Consider the following 21,005-nt stretch of genomic DNA (forward strand, 5'->3'; position numbering starts at 1 on the left):
CCAGCGGTCCCAGCTTTCACTGTGTTGGCTACGTTCGAATCAGTCACCACACTCCACACCCCAGTCTTTGGGCTCCTTGGACTAATGGGTGTCCCAAGGCCTGAAGAGATCATTCAATAGCTATAAAACTGAGCACCTACTGTGCGCACTGCTCTATGCTGGACAGTGAGAGAGAAACATCCTAAGACACTCTCCTTCTCCCCTAAGAAGCTGAAATCGGAATGGAAACAAAATATAAGCGTGTGAAAGTTGTTTTGTTGTTCTTGTTGTAGTTTTCACTCCACATGCTTGCATTGGATTGCGAATGACTCAGACAAGCAGCTCCTGGAATTCTGATTTGAAAAAAATCAGAATAAAACATACGGGACTTTCTGAGGTGGGGTCAGGAAGCGGGAGGTGGGCGAGGCTGCACAGGGGCACGAGAGAAAGATGGTGGAGTGGGCTGCGACACCTGCCCCCTGCGGACAGCATGGAATCATGCGAGGGTGAAGAGGAGAAGAAACTTCACGCTTCAGGTTAACGAACAGGCTCTGTGTTGCATGAGATCATGTCAGGGAGACGGGAACCCCAGGGAGCCCCAGGGTTGCTGAGCCTGTGAGACCACAGTCTCCTACCATCTTGGCTAAGGATGCTGCTGGAGAGTAAGAGGCTCGCTCTGCAGGGCACACCACACTGGCAGTAAATCGAAAGCAGGGCCTTCAGTAATCCCAAAGGGACATAACCAAAGTCATGTGTGCTTGGTTTGAATGGATACCGAGGGCCATTTTTCTCTGGTCCATTGGCCTTTTGACGACCCCTCAACACAGTCCAGGGAGGCAGCATTCTGCTGATAAAGGTCATTCATAGAGAGAAGACACTTGGAGGATCCTTGAGCTAACTTTGGGGCGACAAGACTTGGGGACAAACCACTGCACCTTAGAAATGGAAGGACTCGAAACTGAATTCTCTGATTTCACTTTGAAAGTGAGCTCAGCTGCAGAAACCTAATACTCTCGACCTGTCTGAACCGGTTTGAAAGGAGGCTGTTTTTCCATCCTCATTCACATTTAGCTAGCTCCAACAATAGAGTTCATCTGCTTTTCTCCCATGCTCACCACACCCCCTCCCGGCGCCCTTCCCCTCCCTGACATGAACCACTCTGTGTCCTGGAGCATCAGGTCTGACAGCAGGTGGGACACGCACCTGTGAGGTGGGGCACAGCCCGCTGCGGCAGTCTGGGGCCCTAGACACAGGACTGGAGGCAGAGGGGCCAGTGATGTGGAGGGAATGAGACAGAAAGTTCTGTGTTAGTGAGAAGGGGTCCAGAACATGAGGGAGTGCACCCCAGACAGGACGTGTCAGCATGAATTCCCCCAGATTAGTAAGGGAACAGGGAGCTGGATGACATCAGTTTAAATTCTATTCCACGCTCACTGATTAAATGCTTGCTGTGTGGAGTAAAATCCCAGACAGGCCATCACCATGGTCAAAACCCCCATTTCTTAGGGCCACATTAGTATAGAAGACATTGCGTAGTAAGCTTCTAGTCACTGAAAGTTCACAGGGGATGTTTAATGCCCTGAAAGCTGGCAGGCGGTTCTCTTACCACTGCTAGTGTCCAGAACTTCCTATAGGCACTCCCCGGCATCTCTCCACAAACACCTTCTCTGAGTCGAGGGCCTTCCCTGCATCCACTCTAGCATCTAGCATCTCCCTCCTTCTCTCCTTGGTAGCCCAGCTCAGCCGGGGCATGACTCAGCCTCCCTTCCGCAAGAGGAAAGCATCAGAGCGGTTTAAACTTCCAGGCACCCCTTCCTCTGGGCAGGTGCAGCCCCTCGCCTGGGTGCACAGATGGATTCCAGCCCCACTTGCCCTCTCACCAGGCCCTAGTGCTGGGCACAACCCTCACGGCCTTCAGGGCAGCATGGGGCGGCTTGCCTGAATCTCAAGGATGGGCTCATGCTTTATAGGTGAGTTGGAGCCTGTGGCCGCGAGTCCCCCTCTTCCCAAGGGGAGGGTCATCGGCGTGTCCTGGCTTCCCTGGGAGCTCTCCCTTGCTTCTCCAGGGCTGGCTGAGCTCTGTCTTCCAGTCCCCTGGGTCTCTTCCTCTCTGAGCCCCTGGGGGTGGGGGGTGGTCCCTCAGCTCCCACTTCTGTCTACTCTGGGCTCAGACTTAGGACCCGCAGCCTGGTGTTCAATGTCCACAGCCTGAGGATCCTTCGCCTTCAGCACATCCCAGGGCCGTGTCTCACTGAACTCCTCCGTTCTTGTCGCTTTCTTTCCCCCTGAGCCCTAAGCCTCCTCTGGCCCCTAAGACTTCTGTGGCTGGACAGACCCCAGCCCTTTAGCTAGATCAAGTACTTCAGAGCTCTTTCATCCCCTCTCTTTAAAAAGAAAAGCTCTCTGAACTCTCAACAGCTCCACCCCCCCCCACCTACCTAGCCATCCCGGGGAGCTTTCCTCTCGCGCAAATGCACAAAGCTCTGTGCGGACAAGCGCAGTCTTGCTCTGGGAAGGACACATTTTCTTCCATCTGCTTGTTTCAAAATACCACCAGGCCCCCATTCCTGGACTACTTCGTCCATCCCCTTACCTCAGACCCCTCCACCCCAGTCGCTTCCGGAAGAAGTTTGGAAAGTATTTCCTGGCCCCCCTTATTGTCTGATTTTTTTTTTTTTTTTTTGAAAGACAATGGAGAGGCTGGGGGAAATGAAATGCCTTAATCTTTTGATCGTGACTGTGAAGCTGGGTGCTTGATCCGCCTCTTCCTTTGCCCATTTCCAAAGCAAACAAGCCGGGCTGTGCGGTGGGCTGTAATTAAGCCAGTCATCAGTAATGACATGCTCTCTATCTCCCATCGGAGCATGGCACAGCCCTGTCCAAACAGTGGGGGAAGCCCATCCCCACCCCTGTCAGGAGCGGTGGGCTGGGCCGGGGAGGGGGGCACCTGCCTCGGGTGTGGGGAGAATGGTCATCCCTCTTCCCTGTGTCCACTTCATAGCTGAGCCTGCAGGGTCCTGGGGAAGGGAGTTGGGAAAGGGACAGGAGAAGGGGAGAAGAATCCAGGCAGGACCTAAGCACTAAGGGGCCTGGGTGACCACACTCAAGGTAGGAGGTGGGAGGAAAAGTTTGGACGTTCAGAAAGAAATACAAGAAATAAGAAGTGGGTGTTTTAGGAAAGGGAAGCTGGAAAAGATTGGGCCAGTGGGGAGGGTTGGGTGGGTGCTGAGGGCAGGGGCCAAGGCATAGACAGTGTGCAGGAAGGGGCTGCGGGCAGGGGCTTGAACTGAGCCCCCCACCGTTCCAGGAAAGGCGCTTCCATCCAGCTCCAGCCTGGGTGGAAGGGGTGAGTTGCCTGCTGGCCACTGTGCCACGGGGCCCTAGGCACCACCCTCCAGGACGCCAGCCTGCCAGGAACATAGATGCTCAGGCAGGGGGGCATAAGTGCTGTCCAGTGCCGACACCGAGGTCGGCGTCAGAGCTCTATTCACAGCTGAGACCCAAGTGGAGCCCCTTTGTAAGATTCTGTCAACCCTCCTTTCCAGAGCAGGAGGTCTGGAGACCAAATCCCCATCTCTCCACTGTCACAGGCCCCTGCTGAGGCACGGGAGACTTTATGGCCAAGCTACTAGGTGTGACACACAGCTGTGGGTTCACGAGGCTGGTTGTGAATTCAGCCCGCTGATCAAAGAGTGGGGGACAGTGGCACACATATCAGGACCCAAGCAGTCTGGACGTGGGAGTCAGTAAACATAGGAGACTGGGACACACTGGCCCCCAATTTGGGAAAAAGAACAGCTGGGCAGCACGGAGCAAGAACGGGGGCTGCACGTCGTAAATGAGAGCCAAGGAGAGGGCTGAGTGGGACCAGCAGCCACAGGAGAGAGAATCTTCTAGAAATGGATTGGGCTGGGAGAGCCGAGGGGAACGAGATGGGGAAGGACTGCTGGCCTGCAGTTGGAACTCAGCGGGAAGCTAGCCTGGCAGCCGTGGCTCAGGTGAGAACACGGAACGCTCACTTGCTGAGGGCTTGCTTGGTACATTTTGACTCACTTCATCCTCACACCAGTCCTAGAGGAAAATACTCTTATTTTTCCCACTCTATGAATGAGAAAACAAAGGAGCAGGGAGACTGAGTTGAGCAGGTCACAGTGATAAGTGGCAAAAGAAACAAATTCTCAACTGGCCAACTGCAAATTGTGTCCTTACACACAGGGTGACTTTCTGCACAAAGGTCCCCTCTAGCCCGGATCCACTGCGCGACGGTTCAGGTCATGAGTTGGGAGCAGCTTTAATCTGGAACTTGGTGCTGTGTCTGGAGTTTTAGCAAGAAGGATTGAAACCCCCTGAAAGCCCTCCTGGGGTTGGATGGATGGACGGGTTGGAAGCAAGAAGGAAGGATTCCAGCAATAAGCCTCTAAGAGGGACCACAGCTACGCAGGGGTGTGGTGGGGATGCATGCCGGGGGCAGGGATGGGCAAGGCCATGGAAAGTAGTTTACAGGTGAGGAGAGACTCCCACTGTCTCTGGTGGTTCTGGCGGCATTTGCCCAATACGAATGTAAGAACTGAAGGAGGGCGCCATAAGCAAAGTGATTGTCCTACGAGCCGTTGTCATCCCGAAGGTGGCAGAAGTGGGGGTGGCAATGGAAGATGGGAGACAGCCAGTGAAGGGCAGCTGAAGTCTCAGAGCAGCTGCCAAGTCTGATGTAAAAGGTCTTTAAGATGCTCCCTGTCTCTAACAATCCGTGCCCTTTTCACCTCCTCCAGGAAGCCCTCCCAGATCGTCTGTGTTTAGCTCTGACCCCTTCTTTCCTCTGTTACCCCTTGGCTGTGCCTTGCCAGTGCCTCCATGCCTGTATCATCCACCGAGAGAGAGAGAGAGAGAGAGAGAGAGAGAGAGAGAGAGAGAGAGATATCTCAGAGGGGCCCCCTTGCAGCAGGCAGGGGTTTGTACACAGTGCAGATGGGATTGGGGAGGGTATTGCTAAGGGACGGGGGTCTTTCTCCCAGGACCTCCAGATCAGCACCAAGATTCTCAGGCGCCCGTTGAGGGAGAGCTGTCTGAAAGCCCCAAATTCTCTGAGTAGAGGTGAAGAGGTTCAGGCAGTGGCAGCACCAGCACCCCCCACCCCCTGTAGGAGAGGGCAGAGAGGAGAGGGAGGGGGCAGAAGCCAGGGCCTGGGCAACACGAAGCTGAGGCCAGCCTGGGCATGCTAGAGAGTGAAACGGCATCTCCTCCAGCTGGCAGCCCCGTGGTGGGCACAGAGCCTGTCCGAGATCATCCCCAACCCTCTGCGTCATAGGAAGTCTTTCCTCCAGGGCCCCGTGGATGGGAGGTGCAGTACCCAGGGCTGCTGGCAGAGGGCAGTGTGTGCACAAAATACAGGCGACCAGGAGTTCTTCCTCCTGCCTAGAAATCAGGAGTTGGTGACTGCGTGGGAATGGTTTTCCGTGAGAAGACCCAGGGCCCTCCATCCTGCACTCAGCCCCCTCAGCCAGGTCCCTGGGCACAGTCCTGCTGTTGATCGATGGGTCCTGAACCAGTGCACAGCCAGCAAAGAAGGCCCCTGAACACATGTTAATAATAATTATTATAATAACAGCTAACGTGTATTGGCTCCAAACTGTACCCCAGGCACTGCAGTACTCCCATTACCCCTTTCCATATTCTCAACACTCCTCTACGATGAGAACCTTGTCAGTAACGAGGTGTCCTGTCCGGAAGTAAGGGCTCTGCAATTAGACTGGGGTTCAGCTCCCAACTCTGCCATTTACTAGGTGACATTGGGTGGTTTATTTTACCCCTCTGAGCCTCAATATTCTCATTAGTGAGATGTGCATTATTATAATTACAACTTATAACAATAAAAGAAGAATTAATTGAGTTGCCCGACATAAAGTGTTCAGAAGAGTCGGTGCCAAGAACAGTGCCTGGGCCAGCTTGTATCAGTCCTATTTTGCAAGGGCGGGATCTTGCACTGGACCACAACTAGCCAGTAGAAGAGCCAGGATTGGAGGCCAGGCATACGACACTCGGCCAGTATGCCAGCAGGCGGGCCATTTGCCTGAGACAGTCCTGGCTTATGCCTGTCATCTGAGGATCCAGTTCAGCATGTGTCCAGAACCAGTGTTCCGGTTTGGTCCATAAACTCGATACACTGCATATGCACGGATGTATGTGTGTATTTGCTAACACAGATATGTTTCATCACTCACAAGCCAAGTCATCGGGATGCATGTGTATCCCCCAAGCTCCTTCCCAGCCACGGTGGGCTAGACTAAGCCATGCATTCTTGCAGCAAATGTATATTGAGTGCTGTGAGCTAGACTGGGGATCCTGAGACAAGGGGTTGGGAGGGAGTGGGATAGGGGGACAGACGTGTGTACCACTACCTCGACACCAGGAAAATAAAGCACCAACTGTAATGCAGATTCGGGACCGGTGCCGCGGGTATGGGGGGCTGTGAACTTGGGCAGGGCACTGAACCATCCAGGCTTCTGCTTGCTGGCCTATAAAGTGAGGGGAGAGGGGACAGGGAGAACTGTCAGGCCACTAGCTCTAATGTTTCCTCTCATTTAATGCTTGAAGACTTTGCTGGAGTCCACATGGAGAGACCAGAAAAAGCATGAACACGGGAGGTGGCATTTCAGCTAGGCCACAAAGGATGAGCCTGCTTGCAGTAAATGGGGCCTGGGCACCTGCGAGTGAAAAATCCTATTTGCAAAAGTCCCTGGATGTGAAAAGTCCTGGCCTGCCGGAAGAAAAGACCGGAGGATAAGGCTAGGGATGCCGTGGGAGGAGAAAGTGTCGCGGGCACCTTGAATGCCCTGCTTCAATGAGGCTCATCCTTGGAAGGTGGTCTTGCCCGTGAGGATTCTCCTCTTTGGCACCTTGCTCAAGCCAACTGTGGGAACGGATGCTGAGAACACAAGCAGCCTCGCGGAAGCCCATGCGCACCTCAGAGAGCACCCTTCGTCCCCCGATCTCTCTTTAGAGCAGGAATTGCCGCTTGACCACGTGGTATGGATTATGTTTGATAGTTGCTTATTTCTCCGCTCCCCGTGGACTGTAAGTTCTATGAGAACAGCGTCCATGCCTGTTCGCTCTGCTATTCCCAGCGCCTGGGCTGGTTCCGTGCGCCCCTCCTGTATATACACAGCAGACACGGATGCATCCAGAAGCATATATGCATCCAAGCCTCAGACTTTGGGGTGGAAAAGAATTGGCTGGAAGAAGAAAGCAGGGCCTTCGTGGGGGAGCAGGGTTAAGATGGGTGGGCGGGAGAGCGAGGAGGTAAGGAAAAAGAGGGGCTGACCGCTCTAGAAATAGGAGGCACTCAGTGTGGGGCTGTGGGCACTTTTGGGAAACAAAGGGAGAAGACACCCCGAAGCTCCCATGCCTGCCCGGCCCGGCAGGCCCAGGCTCCTTGCTCACTGCGATGTGATCATGCCCGCCTCACACTGTGTGGACTGGTGGCCCCGTGCCCGGGACGCCCCGAGCCTGCCCAGAGGCATGTCAGTAACAAATCTTAACTGTTAACCAGGAGCCACCCTCACTGGTCTGGACGGCAGAGACTCCTGTCCGGCCAGAGACCCAGAGGGAAGCAAGAAATAGACGGAGGAAAGTCCGAGAGGCGCTGCGGACACATTCGACGCTGAGAATCCCATGGCACTGATCGTTTATTGCAGGAGAAGCAGAGGACTGGACATGACCCAAAGCAGAGGACAAAGAGAGCCCCTGGGCTGCAAAGGCCCCAGAAAGGCGTGGGGACAGAGGGGTTCACACCTGGCCGCAGGGAAACATCCACATAGGGGTGTTATTTCTGCACTGGGGGCAGTGACCCAGGGAAACACGGCCAAGGAGGAGGTCACTGGGAGCACCCCTGTCCGGACTTTCCCACCTCACAGTGGGCACCGCCAAGGACCACAGGGCGTGGGGAGGGCGCGGGGATCGTGGCCACAGAGGAAGCGCTTCCTGGCCTGGACAGGGCGGGGCACAGGGGGAGCAGCTGGGCCCTGCAGCTTTCTGCTCACAGAGCCAACCGCAGAGGCCAGCCCTTCACCTCGAGGCCTTCCTGGCTGCAGAGCTGCCGCCTGGGCTCTTGGGCAGGGGATCCTTGAACTCGCTGCCACAGCTGCCTTTGGTTTTGACGTCCACGGCAGTGGGTTTGAAGCTGTAACTGCTGGAGGCGCCGAAGCCCACGCTGAAGCCAGCCCCTCCTGGCCCGGCGCCGGTGTTGCTGATGACCGCTGGAGCGGGCGAGAGAAGACGCGGGGCTGTGGGCCTTCCTGGGGCACCCCGGCCACTCCCTCGATGCCCTCCCCCCCGGGGGGACAGAGTTCCTCTGCTCGGTACCTTCATCTCCAGCTTTTCAATCGGCAGAAGCTTTTCAATCTACAGCCACTTCCACCGCCCCGCCCCCAGTCCCTCCGACCCCCACCCCCCAGTCCCTCTTACTGCAAGCTGGAGCCTTGGTTTGGAGCTGGCCTCAAGAGAAATACAACATGGCAGGAAGCCTCTTTCGTACAAGAGACCTTGGGATTATCCACTGTTGGGTATGCTTCGATCTCTCTATAGGCTGTACTTTGGTATTTCATGGTATTATTTTTCTCCATCACTGCTTCTCGTCGCTGACTAAAGCCAGCTCCCTCTTGGTGCCCCTAAGTCTCTCCTGAACCCTCTCTGGTGTCACAGAATCGGAGGCTCAGACTGCTGGTAGGTGACCAGGCACAGAACCCAGTCCTGTAGGTACTTACAGATGCTCACGGAACTGGGGTGCTCACCAGACATCCTGGAGGGGGGCAGGAAAGGCAGGTAAATGCTCTGTAGAGCAGCACGGCATCTCTCCGGGGGTCACAGAGGTGCCCCCAGAACGCGCACCGTCCACCCCGTCCCAGCCTCCCTTCTCCCTTCGTCCCACACGCCCCAGCGGGACCTCTGCCTGGAGGGCTCGTTCCACATCCACCAGAGTGGCCCTGGGTGATCTGATGGGTGGGGTCATCGAGGCCCTGCTCGCCTCTGTTATCCCAGTGGTCTCACGCAGTTAAGAGGAATGAGTTCTCCTGCTCGCTGGGCCCAAGCTTTGCCAGAATGACCAGGCACTTAGCTGACTCTTGGAGCCATCTTGCCCCTCCCCCCCACACCCCCTTAAGCATGCAGCACAAAGGGCCAGGGAGGCTCTTTTCTCAAAAGCTGCTGATGTTACTATTTCCTCTCCCACCTCCTCTTTGGGATCTTTACAACTCGGTCCTTCCTGCAGTCTAACTCTGGTCGTTCCTATTGTACCCTGCCAAAGCCATTCCCTCTAAGGTTTTACCCGGTAGGACCCGAACAGAACTAAACTGTTTGCCTTCAGTCTTCCTGCTACAGCAGAGAGATGACTGCTCCAAATAAAAGCTACCTGGCGCCCCACCTGCACTCCTCGCCCTCCAGCAGCTTGCGGTAGGTGGCGATCTCCACGTCCAGGGCAAGCTTCGTGCTCAGGAGCTCCTGGTACTCGCGCAGCAGCCGGGCCAGCTCCTCCTTGGCCTGGAGCAGGGCGGCCTCCAGCTCGTCCAGCTTGGCCCGGGCGTCCTTCAGGGCACAGTCACCCCGCTGCTCAGCATCGGCGATGGCCGTCTCCAGGTTGGAGCACTGAGGGGCAAATGCATTCAGCACTTTGAGTCAGAACACCTCTCCTGTGGTCCTGACTGCTTTCAGGTCCTCCTCATTTTCCACTTTGGGACATCGTGAGAGATGAATGTGTCCTTCTCCTAACTCCGGGCACGGTTCACCTCCGCTCATGCGTTGGCATATGAAGATGGCCCTTCCCCCCCTTAGGAGAGAGATGAAGGGCACCAAGACGGGGAGCCTCCTGGGCATGTGGCCCCTGTCCTCTCCCTCCTGGTCTGTAACACTGGCTGCGAGATTCTAATGCCACCCCTGAAAACTCTTGGGCTAACTGGCTTAACTCTGCCCCACAGTGTAGAGGTTGTCTTAAGAGATCCTGTAAATCCCAAACCAATCAAAAACCCAAAAGAGAGAGAGAGAGAGGAGGGGAGTACTAATAAAGTTCCTATTAATGAAATTTCTGTCCAATAAACCTGCCACATGGAGTCTAGCCTCCAAAATTCCACAGAGAATCATGCTACGGGGCGACACCCTCAAAAGATAGTTTTGTGAACCACAGGTCTCACTAGCTTACAGACGCCTGCTGTTAGGTGGGAAGGCAACTTGCAGTACAGAGCCGCGGGCGGGGCTCTGTGCCGCGTCCACGAGACGCTGCTGGGGGCTTCTTGAGTCTTTTAGTCTTGGGGGTGTGTTCCCATCACTTGGCCAAGCCAGACCTAAATATCTGGCTTCTCTTTTCTCGTGTGTCCCCTTCCTGTGGCATCAAATTTGCTTCACCCCAAGGAGAGCAGCTGATCCCGAGGCCAGATGGAATTTCAGACTGTTGTCCAGCCAGTGCGACCCCCTCTGCCAGGCAGGCCTCCTGCCATGCAAACACCCCCAGTGTTTGGGGTGAGTGGCTCACAGCCTCCACGGAGATGCTCAGGACCCAGCTGCCCGGCCACGGAAGACCATGTCCTGTCCTTGGAACGGGGGAGGTCCAACCATTCAGGGGGTGGAGAGACACTCTGTGACCTGAATTCTATCAAACTGTGCCCTGCTCCTTTTCACTGGCCTAGGTCCTGGAGGTGAGCCGGGGAGACTCCCGGGTCTTGTGAATGTGGTATGAGGTGAGAGGGCGTGATGTTTGGGCATGTTTGGAAACAATTATCACATGGATCCTGGGACCACCGAATGCCAAGAGAGTCTGCAGGCGAAACCATGGGCCTCTTCGGTGGAAAGGCCAGAGGGCAGGAAAGCACCTTGGCTGGGGCCCTCAAGAGGAGCTGTGATGGGGACCAAGTATCGAGAGTGACCCTCACTGCTCCCCAGGGAGGACATCTTCCCTGACCTCCCTGGTGGCGTTCTGATCACAAAGTCACTTTCTAGTAATAAGCTCACCCAACCATGACCACGTAGCATTTTATCAGATAAATATTATAAATGGATACCGAGGGCAGCCTCAAACACCTTGCGTTTTTCTTTCGTTTATGCAGAACTTGATTAAATGAAAACACCGTGAGTTCTTATTTAAGTGGTCTTTTTTCTTTCCACTACCATGAGCCTGGTGCACCCAGGAGAGGGGTGTGTGTGCGTGTGTGTGTGTGTGCACACGTGCACATGGCAGGGAGGGGGCACTGAAGAAAAGAGCGAGGGCAAAGGGCCACTTGACTTGTCCGGGAAGCTCAGAGCCTTTGCGCCAACCTCCACCAACTCTGGAAAACTCATGGGCTTGCTTGCTTCAGAAACATCAGTGAGACCCATACTGCACCCAGGGTCATGGGGTCACTCAGTGCCAGGCCACCACACACAGCACAGCCATGGGGGTGGGCAGACACAGAGGCGAGCCCTGGGCCAAGCCGAGGGTGGGAGGCTCTCTCCCCTCCCCTCTTCTAAATTCCACTGCTGGGCTCTCCTTCCTCCAGCATGCATTCATCACGTGAAACCTCCAAACGGCTCCTGTTAACCTACCACATTGGGTCTAAACCAACACCCCCACGCTTTGAAGGTGCCCCTAACCCACCCGTCCTGCGCAGTGGTATCCTGTCACCTGCCACGCCAGCCGTCATGGAACTTCTGCTTGAGGTAGGTGCCTCTTCCCCCTGCACGCACACCATGCAGCACCCACCTTGGACCCACGGCTCCTGCTGGCTCCCTCACCAGGGCCCCGTCCCCTCTCCTTCCTGCCCATCCCCTCCCACCTCCTGCAAGAAGCCTCACTGGGGTCTTCATTCCGCTCTGGCCACTGGGGACTCCTCGGGGAGCAAGCTGCACATCCCTGTATGTGGGCTCAGGCTACTCTCTCTTCATAGTTATACAGGCCCTAAGGAGGGGCCGTATCTTGTCCTTGCTCCGTATTTAGTCTCATACCTTTGCTGCTCCATAACCCCTGCCAGCTGACTCATTTCACGGAACGCACCTGCTTCCTCACGTTCCCTATCTCGGAGCGGACCCTCTGGATCAGGCGGTTGAGCTCTGAGATCTCAGCCTTGGTGAGTTTGAGGTCATCCCCATGCCGGCCCGCGGTGACCTGCAGCTCTTGGATCTGAGGTTGGGGGACGAGAGAGGAAGGGCACAGGACAGTTAGGAATTTGCCTCTTCAGGGTGTTGAACGTGGGGAAGGTGGGATAGGGACCACATGCTGTTCTCATCACCTGAGCAACAAAGGCACAGGAGGAGAGAGGGAGGGGAGGGAGGAGATGGGAAAGGAAAGTGGGGGGAAAGACCACCCTTTCCTTCTGGACAGGAAGGCCCTGACCCAGTTCAACAGGGTCCTCAGGCCCACAAATGTGAAAGCCTTGGTGGGGTTGGAATTTCCTGTCCTCATTTTGACAAAGCAGGAAACACGGAGAGAAGCCAAGACAGATGGATTACCCACAGAGACGGCGTCAGTCTTCCCAGGGCTGTGGCTAGTGTGGCCTCTGCTGTCAGCAAGGGCCACCGCGGGACAAGGGCTAAGCCCACATATGCCCCAACACATGCCAGGACTGTGGTTGACCTCCTAGCACCATAAGGAGGCATTTCCACAAAGCCCAACTTCAAGACAAAGGAGGTCTCAACCCAGCCCAATGCACACACACACACACACACACACACACACACACGCGAGTGCGTGCACACACACGTGCACACGCATGCATGCACGAGGAGAGAGAGGCAGCTGTGGTCCCCGGGCCTCGGCACACGGGGTGCGCAGCCCACCTTGGTGTGGTACAGCGCCTCGGCCTCGGCCTTGCTCTTCAGGGCGATGTCCTCGTACTGGGCGCGGACCTCGTCGATGATGCTGTCCAGGTCCAGGTCCCGGTTGTTGTCCATGGACAGGATGACGGACATATCACTGATGTGGGACTGCATCTGAGCGATCTCCTGGAGAACAGTTAGGGGGTTGGAGCCAGTTAGAGGGTCTCCACGAGGGGAGCCCGTCCCCTGACCCTCCCTGGCAAGTCCCTCGCTGCCCTTCCATCATGTTCGAACTCCGCCTTCGGCAGAGCCCACCAGCACCGCTGCCTGCCAGGAGCCAGGTGACCGCATCGGGCTTTCCGTCCTGGGGTGGGACCGCCCTCTCTGTCCTGCACTCAGGTCTGCTCCCGCTGCCGTCCCACGCACGCTCTGCAGCGACGGCCCCTCTTCATCCATAGAATGAAGCCTGAACTCCTTAGGTGGCCTGCAGAGCCTTTCTGGAGTCGCCAACAACCTTGCTTTCTCCAGGCCCCTCACACTTGACCCAGCTCAGACCGCTCATCCCACTCCTTCAGGCTGCACCCCGGGCCCTTCTCAGCTCCCGTCTGAGATCGTCCTCATCCCTCCCCAGGAACCTTCCCCGCAGCTCAGGCAGAATTCACTACACCTTCCTCTGCTCTCCCGGGGCACCCACAGGTGGTCTTCCCTACCAAACCGTGACTTCCCGCAGGACAGGGATCCCCCCTCCTCCGTCATGGTCATGGCCTCCTCCAAGCCCACCTCCCTGCTCAGCAAACGTCAGCTGCACGGAGCTGCCAGCCTTTGGTCCACACGTCCACACTGGCGGAGGGCCAGAAGCCACCCATGAGGGGAGCAGACCACACGGGAGAGCTCAGCGGCACTCTTACCCCTTCATAGAGGCACTTGAAGAATTTGATCTCGTCGGTCAGGGAGTCCACCTTGGCCTGGAGCTCCACCTTGTTCATGTAGGCGGCGTCCACGTCCTGGGGGGTCCAGACAGGAGCTGGCTGCCTTCCCCTGCCCTCCCTCCCTGCCAGAAGGAGCCTCGGGTTCCCCACTCTCGCCACTCCCCTCACCCTGTGCTTCCCAGGGAGCTCTGCTGGCTGAGAGCAAATGAACCAATGGGCAGGGCAATGGCTGTGCCAGAAGTGTGGTGAGTATCTGGATTCTAAGCTGGCAGATTCGGGAACAGCATGCATCCCAGGCAAGGGGACTTAGAGGAGCTGGGAAATCAGAACCCCGGTCACCTCTGCCCAAGGGACGGAGTGACCCACAGAATCCCTTTCCTCAGCCTACCAACATCACTGTGTCAGGCACTCAGGGAGCCCTCGAGGCTTCTTCGAGCCCTTCGTGCTCCCCTCTCACCTTCTTGAGCACCACGAACTCATTCTCAGCAGCCGTGCGTCTGTTGATCTCCACCTCGTACCTGTGTGCGGCAGGAGAGAGGACGTGGCATTGCCATCGGGATAATTCCGTTCTGCAAACGCTCACTGAGCAGTCAGGGGGCACCTCCATGCCAAGAGCTGCATGGCAGTGGCCTACAAACCGGGGTTCCTGTACCCCTGGGGCACGTGCAGCCTTCAAAAGGGAACTTATAAAGGCATCGATGTGCAGCGCCTTAGTTTACATGTAATCTACCCTACAGTGCATCTGCCGGGAATGCACCTGTAATGGGCTTCACCGTCCCTCCTCCCTTTCACAACTACCCCTCCCTTACGTTAGCAGAAAGACATACCCCTTCGGCCAGCCGGGACGTGAGTACAGTGCATCAGCCCGGGTACAAAATCCCAGGCACCAAAGACTATCCCCACCTTTGAGTTGTATGTTCTACTTGTTTTTTATGCATATTTCTGTTCCAGGGGAAGCAAGGTCTTAGAAACAGGATGTTTGGATAGAGCTGGGGCGTTCTTCACGCAGATACATTGTAGACTGGGGAGATGGAGTACTGATCACTCACAGACCTCACTATTCCATCTCTTATTATTGTTGAAGATTGTATTACAGGACATTTGTGTTGGGAAATGAAATAGAGCCCTGGAAAGAAGTGCTAGCGAATGGCTTCTTTCCATATCCTTTAACGTGAGCTACCCTTTTCAGCTTCTTACTCCTTCCTCAGGCGTGCCGCTGGCTGCCAAGGGGGGGAAAGCCTTGTCAGGTGACAGTACAGGTTAGCGAAGTGGGTTATTTTAAAAAATGCGACTGGAACATTTTCTGAGACTGCCGGATTGTGTTAGTGACACTGGATAGAACACGCAGAAAACAGTGGACGTGATTTATCTCAGATTCCAGGTGTGTTATTTAAAAGATAATTGAATACTTCCTTGTATCAAGTTATATTATGATAGAGTTGTTTCTATTATAATTATTGTTATCTCCTATTATCTCAGAAAACAGTTCATTTTTCTTCCTCCTCTTAACGAATAAGAGCATATGCTCATTGCAGACTAGTTTCTGGCCTACCTTTCTATTTCATAAAACACACAGAAAAAGTTTGGCCATGATGGCTATCAAATTAATGACATCCGTTTGTCGTAATTTTTCATGATTTACTTCTAGAGACCAAACACCAGAGCGCACACACACACACACACACACACACACACACATGTATTTATAAAGAAAAACAATGCATTTTTAGTACTATTGGCTTTATCAATAACTCATGATTTACAAACTACGTTATGACGCACAATTAAAGGTTAAACCATAACAAAATGCATGTCGCTTTTTCTTGTCTTAGCACATAGGCGTATTAATTATATCAAGTCTACGTCACTTTAATCTCGAGTGCTTCCAGTAGCCTACTGTACAAGACATCAACTTTAGTTTACCGCTAGGTGGATTTTGTAACAGTTTCCAATTCATTTCCTTATTCCATTTCGTCCCACAGCAACCCTACCAAGTAGATGCTCTCATTATCATCTCTCAATTTTATAAGCGAGGCAAAGACTTTTCCAAGGTCACAAAGCTAGTAAAGCTTGGATCCCAATGACATCAGGGAAACAATGCCTGAGATTTGCTTAGCACTTTGGTTCTTTCAAGAGCTGTTAATACGTTACTATCAGCATTACCCTCTCAACAGCTCTTTTAGTGGCAAGGCAGGTGTCATTATCTGAATTTTATAAATATTAAAACTGAAGTCCACAGAGGATCGGGAGGCTCCCCCATCGTCAGCTAGACTGAGTGGTAATTCCAGAACACCTGGCCTTCCAGAGGCAGCACGGCCTTTGGAGGCCTCTGACCTGGACATCTGGGCTGTGCCTGGAAAACCCCTCTTTTTTTCCACAATTCTGCTCAATTCTCCCTTGGGCTGCAATTTCCATCTTACTGCCACTCCATCTCAATTCACGCTATATTCATTGCACTTCCTGGGGGCTGAGAGTGGTCTTCAAGCCCGTCCCCACAATCTGGGTGTTTTCAGAGGTCAGAGACCATGCCACCTCCTCCCTCAGGACTCCATGCAGGACTCAGGGCAGAGTTCCACTTGGAGGTACTTCAGAATAGGAATGGACAGGCAGATTAAACGTGGAGCAAGAGAAATCGCTCAGCTCTGACCATCTCCATCCCCTTGAATTGGGGAAGAAGTTATCTTTNCCTAGAAATCCTGGCACCTGGAAGCAAACTTCCAAGACAGCAGATCACACTGAGCCGGGATGTGTTACGCTCTCCTCACTGCCTCAGACTTGGGAGAAATTATGTCTGGTTCCAAGTACATTTTCAATCACTCTCTTTAATGGTGGGATTCAGCAGCACGGATATACCTAATATGAAAAACGTTTTTAAAACTCTTATGTGCTTAGCTTTAGGATTTGTTCTAAGATTGGCGTCATGGTTCATGTTCTAGGTACTTTCATGAAAGACGTGGAGGAGCTACCAAGCCCTCTGGGTGTCCACCTGGTTTTGAGACAACTCTCCTGTCCCCGTTTCTCCATTTCCAATGTTAAAAGCTGGGCACACCACTTCCTAGACAATTCAGGGCACCACTCTGGATAGATCTTTCCTCTTCCTAAGTCTCAACCTGTCTGGATCCCCCTCCCTCCCCCATGGAAAGGGAAATAGCAAATGTTATCAGTCAAAGGATCGAAAAAGGCAAAAATGCTGACTCCAAATGGAAACCTCATCTGTAACCAAAACCCACCAGGGGCAGAGTCTCTGCATCTCCACTCACCTCTTCTTGTAGTCCTCCACCAAATCCTGCATGCTCCTCAGCTCCGAGTCCAGCCGCACCCGGTCGCCCGTCTGCGTCTCCAGCTGCTTCCGCAGGTTGCTGATGTAGCCCTCGTAAATGGGCTCCAGGTTCTTCCTACAATTGTTCAGGTCCAGCTGCTGTAGCAGGTGCCACTTGGTCTCCAGCACCTGGTTCTGCTGCTCCAGGAACCGCACCTGGGACCCAAAGGTGGTCACAGCCCAGAGTCCCCATGCTGGTGCCTCTCAACAGTGGGGAGAGGGCCCCAGAAATCCGATACAGTCATCCGATGGTGGGAGGCAGGAAACAGTAAGTCTCATCAAAGAATGGATCCAGCTGGGGGGGGACAAGCCTATCCGGGTCTCCAAGACAAGAACTAAGATTCAGTCTAAACGAAATCAAGGAAGGAGGCTTAAAGAATGCTATAAATGCTACTATGAGTTATCATGGGATGCAGGTAGCTTCTTTTGCCGTAAATGCTGGTGTTTTCAAAGTAAAGGAAGATGGGAAGCAAGGGAGAAGCAGTGATGGGGGATGGCATGGAAAGTCACTCTGGTGGTTAAACTGTCCTCTCTTATGTGCAACCACAATTGCTCTTGGTTGGTTGGTTTCTTTGGTTTTCATCTCAAAGTGGGTTATCCCATCTTTTCAAGGTTCCTGCCTGCTTGCCCAAAGGTCGCACACGTTTGGACTCAAAAACTTCCAGCCTCCGCTATTCACTAACCTTCTTCTTCCCTATCTCTATTCAGGGAGAGAAGGAAATGTGAGGGGGAGCAGGAAAATGAGCCCTGTCCCTGGGATAGCAGCTCGGTTCTTCCACTCTTGCCCCCTCGCCTCCAACCACCTTCCTCCCTCTTCCCAAGCACAGTGGTGAGGGACTCAGTCTGCTGTGGCTGTTCTAGCAACTTGGGCATGTTTCTTAGCCTCCCTCTGCCTTGGTTTCCTCATCTGCAAAGCAGAATGATAACAGAAGCATGGGTCACACGTTGATACATGAGCTATGTTGATACATGTCAGCTATCGTCCGGATTATGTCCCCTGTGACTCATGGTCCAGATCTTCCGCCCCAGCTTGGGTACAAAAGCCTATTCCTTCTCTCCTCTCCATCCTTTGGGGTCACTGCCTCTGAGTCACCAGAGCCATCTTGCCTTTTAACCCCTGCATGTCCCCCTCCCCACAGACACACATAAAACACACACACGTAACTCGACAGGCCCTCCTCCTCGGTCTTTTCCCCTGAGCCCCACCCTTCAATTTTCTGGTCCTTTTCTCTCATTTCCTCTAGAAACCTTCCTGGCTTATACCCTCATCCCACTTCCTACCTTTTAAGTCCTTTCCCTTCACTAAGCATCACGTCCTGTGATACTCCTTGGTCAGTGTGCCTTATGGTGCTTCTGTCCTGGATATGTGTCCCCTTCTCCTTGCCCGATGTTGAGAACTCTCAGAAGGCCACTCCACATGTCTCCTGCCTCTGGAGCACCCCCTTCCATCCCAGGGTCTTGTCCCCAAAGAAAAAAAGAAGCTTCTGTTTATCATGGGGCAGGGGGTGGAGTGAGAAGCACTGTTCCGTTTATAAACATCCAATTCATCCTCACATCCTCCCCTGGGGTAAGAGCCACGGTTGTGCCCGTTTTACAGATGAGCAAAGGGAAGCTCAGAAAAGATAACCAGCTCGCCCAAGTTTTCATGCAGCTGTCAGTGGCCCAGCGAGTACTCCTGTGCACACTGCGCCATGTGGAGCCAAACCCATGCCGGACGACCCACCTTGTCGATGAAGGAGGCGAACTTGTTGTTCAGAGCCTTGATCTGCTCCCGCTCCTGGGCGCGCACCTTCTGGATCTCGGGGTCCAGTTCCACATTGAGGGGGGCCAAGAGGCTCTTGTTGACGGTGACCTGAGGGATGCCGCCGGGCGGGCACACGGATGGACACGTGGGCCCTAGCCCGGCGCTGCCGAACACGGTGCCCACGAAGCCGCCCAGCCGGCCGCCTCCGGAGCCCGAGCAGTGGCCCAGCGCGTAAGCGCCGCCCCGACCGGCCGCGGCGCACAGGGCCAGGCGGCGGCCGCCCCCCAGGCTGAAGAGGCTCCGGCTGCCGAAGGCGGCCGTGCCCTTGACGCCGGCCCGGAACGAGGCGGAGCTGGCGCTGACCCGGCCCGAGATGACGGCCGAGCAGCCGCTGAAGCCCGGGCGCTCCCCGGAGGGGCGGTGGTGCAGCTGGCGGCTCATGCTGGGGGACGGGCTGCGGGGCGCGACGGGAGGGGGGACGAGGGTGCAGAGGGCGGCTCTGCTGGCCTGCCTCACTCGCCCCTAACCCCTTAAATAGCCGGCTGCAGGCAGCCTAATTTGTAGGTCGGGGACATCTATTAGCCACGTGGGGCCTGTCGGGTTCTCCGTTTAGGAAATTACCACCCCTCCCCGTGATTTTTGTCTCTCCCACCTTGAACTCCCCATGCATCCCCTATAAAAGGGCCCTGAACCCTGCATTTGCTTTGCTGAGCTCCTGCATTATAATAATTTGGCTACCTTATCTCCACTTGCTGCCCTCCAATTACTGGGGTTATCAGGGCCAAGATCCGTGGTGGAAGCTTCCAGTGGGTCTGGCTGGGGGTAGGGGAAGACGCCCCAGCGAGGTAGAGGGGTGTGGTACAGGGGAGCAGATGTCCAGACCAGTTCTGCTTCAGCAAGACATAAACGGGATCAAGAATATTCCCGACAATCATCCTTAGCCAGTTGGCTGCTGCTTCCCCAGGCTTCTGGATGAGGACCGATCTGTCCTGAGTACTGGAAGGAAGTCCCAGAGGGTAGAGACTTCTGGCCTATCCACAAGGAATTCTCAGACTGTTGAGGAAGACCAGACACAGTGACGGACTTAAGGTCAGTGAGAGCTCTGGTCACAAGAGCTGGGGCGGGTGTGGTGACAGGTGTGGGGGGAGGGGAGGAGTAGGGGGGTTACTTTGGGCCAGAGCTGAAAGAGTTCTCCAGAAAAACATTTCTGGAATAAAATTGAGGCAGATACTAACTGGGAGGAAGGGAAGGGGGCCTGAGGAGATGGTACAGGAAGATGGTTTTTCATTAGATTTGAGTTTTTCCTTTGTCTTTAATTGCAAAAGAGGATCCCATCTCATCCCATCCAAGGAACCCCTGATCAGGACATTCGCTCCCCTGGCATTTCTGATTCTGGATCAAAATGTGACTATTAAGAACGAGTTGAGAAGGGCCAAGGAAGATGCCTTCAATCTGAAAAATCAAGAACTAGATTCTCAAACTTCATTCCAAATAAACTCAGGAGTCTCTTTTCCGATCTAACCCAATTTCCTTTTTCCAAATTAAGTTGCCTTTAATTCTCCTCTTCTATCAGAAGAGCCCCTTCCAATGCTGCTTTTCTGGTACCCAGGCAGCATTCTGTCTCATCGCTCTTACTTCTCAGTCTGTCTGAATCCTGGGTGTGTGTCCCATTTCCACTGTCAGACTAACTGGTGCCTGGGTTAACCCTTCCCTCCCCTGTTCACCCTGTGCTCAGCCCCGGCCTCAGCACCAGGGACGTTCACGATGAGTGTGAAACAGACTGGTACTTAGGACGAGGCTCATCGCTGTGCCCTCAGTGATACCCTGGGGCCTGGGCTCCCCTTGGAGCCCTCATGGGGTGGCCAGATGACACCTGGGGGTAATTGAGTGACACAACCACAGAGCGTAATAACAGCCAAGGTGTTTACCCCACAGGGAATGAGGTTGTGGGGGCATCCATGAGTGATAGAGATGGCGCCAGCCACAGATGAACAGATAGAAGAGTCTGGAATGTCCTGAGTGGGAAAGAGGGTGGGCTCTCTATGCTGCTTCAGGGGAGACACTATAGTTCATTCTTTCTGAAGACGGGAGAGACAATGTCAGTGAAGTTGGGTGACCAGCAGTCCCCTCAAGAAGCTCAAAGTTATGCTTCCCAGTATTTCATGAGATTGCTTCCTACACCCTATAAATTTAGTCAGTTCCCCCCCGCCTCACAAGCACAAGAAAGAGTTTATTAACTCCAGTCATTGAGAATAGAAAAGTG

General features: G+C 54.3%; 1 protein-coding gene across 2 annotated transcripts; it reads right to left on the minus strand.

Moving 5' to 3' along the window:
• Positions 1–7,657: 7,657 nt before the first annotated feature.
• On the minus strand, positions 7,658–19,208 carry KRT72 (keratin 72). Of its 2 annotated transcripts, none has more exons than XM_040642507.1 (9): positions 18,722–19,208; positions 16,940–17,154; positions 14,137–14,197; positions 13,659–13,754; positions 12,772–12,936; positions 11,990–12,115; positions 9,383–9,615; positions 8,739–8,773; positions 7,658–8,231 (listed from the first exon to the last, which is right to left on the minus strand). In XM_040642507.1, exons 1-9 carry the CDS (start codon positions 19,181–19,183, stop codon positions 8,041–8,043), a joined length of 1,584 nt encoding a protein of 527 aa, XP_040498441.1. In that variant the 5' UTR covers positions 19,184–19,208; the 3' UTR covers positions 7,658–8,040. The 2 variants fall into 2 exon arrangements, with proteins under 2 accessions (XP_040498441.1, XP_008702993.2); XM_008704771.2 differs by having other exon boundaries at positions 9,395–9,615; positions 18,722–19,206.
• Between the last annotated feature and the right edge of the window lie 1,797 nt (positions 19,209–21,005).

This window comes from Ursus maritimus, unplaced genomic scaffold (assembly GCF_017311325.1).
Source record: "Ursus maritimus isolate PB19 unplaced genomic scaffold, ASM1731132v1 scaffold_26, whole genome shotgun sequence".
NCBI lineage: Eukaryota > Metazoa > Chordata > Mammalia > Carnivora > Ursidae > Ursus > Ursus maritimus.

What these genes read in the sequence shown, in the direction of transcription:
- KRT72 (XM_040642507.1), bottom strand. Translation starts at nt 19,183, where the DNA reads ATGAGCCGCCAGCTGCACCACCGCCCCTCCGGGGAGCGCCCGGGCTTC. An exon ending in GTGGAGGACTACAAGAAGAG is followed by an intron (nt 14,198 to 16,939) that starts GTGAGTGGAGAT and finishes TGCCGCACACAG; the next exon opens with GTACGAGGTGGAGATCAACA. An exon ending in AGTTCGTGGTGCTCAAGAAG is followed by an intron (nt 13,755 to 14,136) that starts GTGAGAGGGGAG and finishes TGGACCCCCCAG; the next exon opens with GACGTGGACGCCGCCTACAT.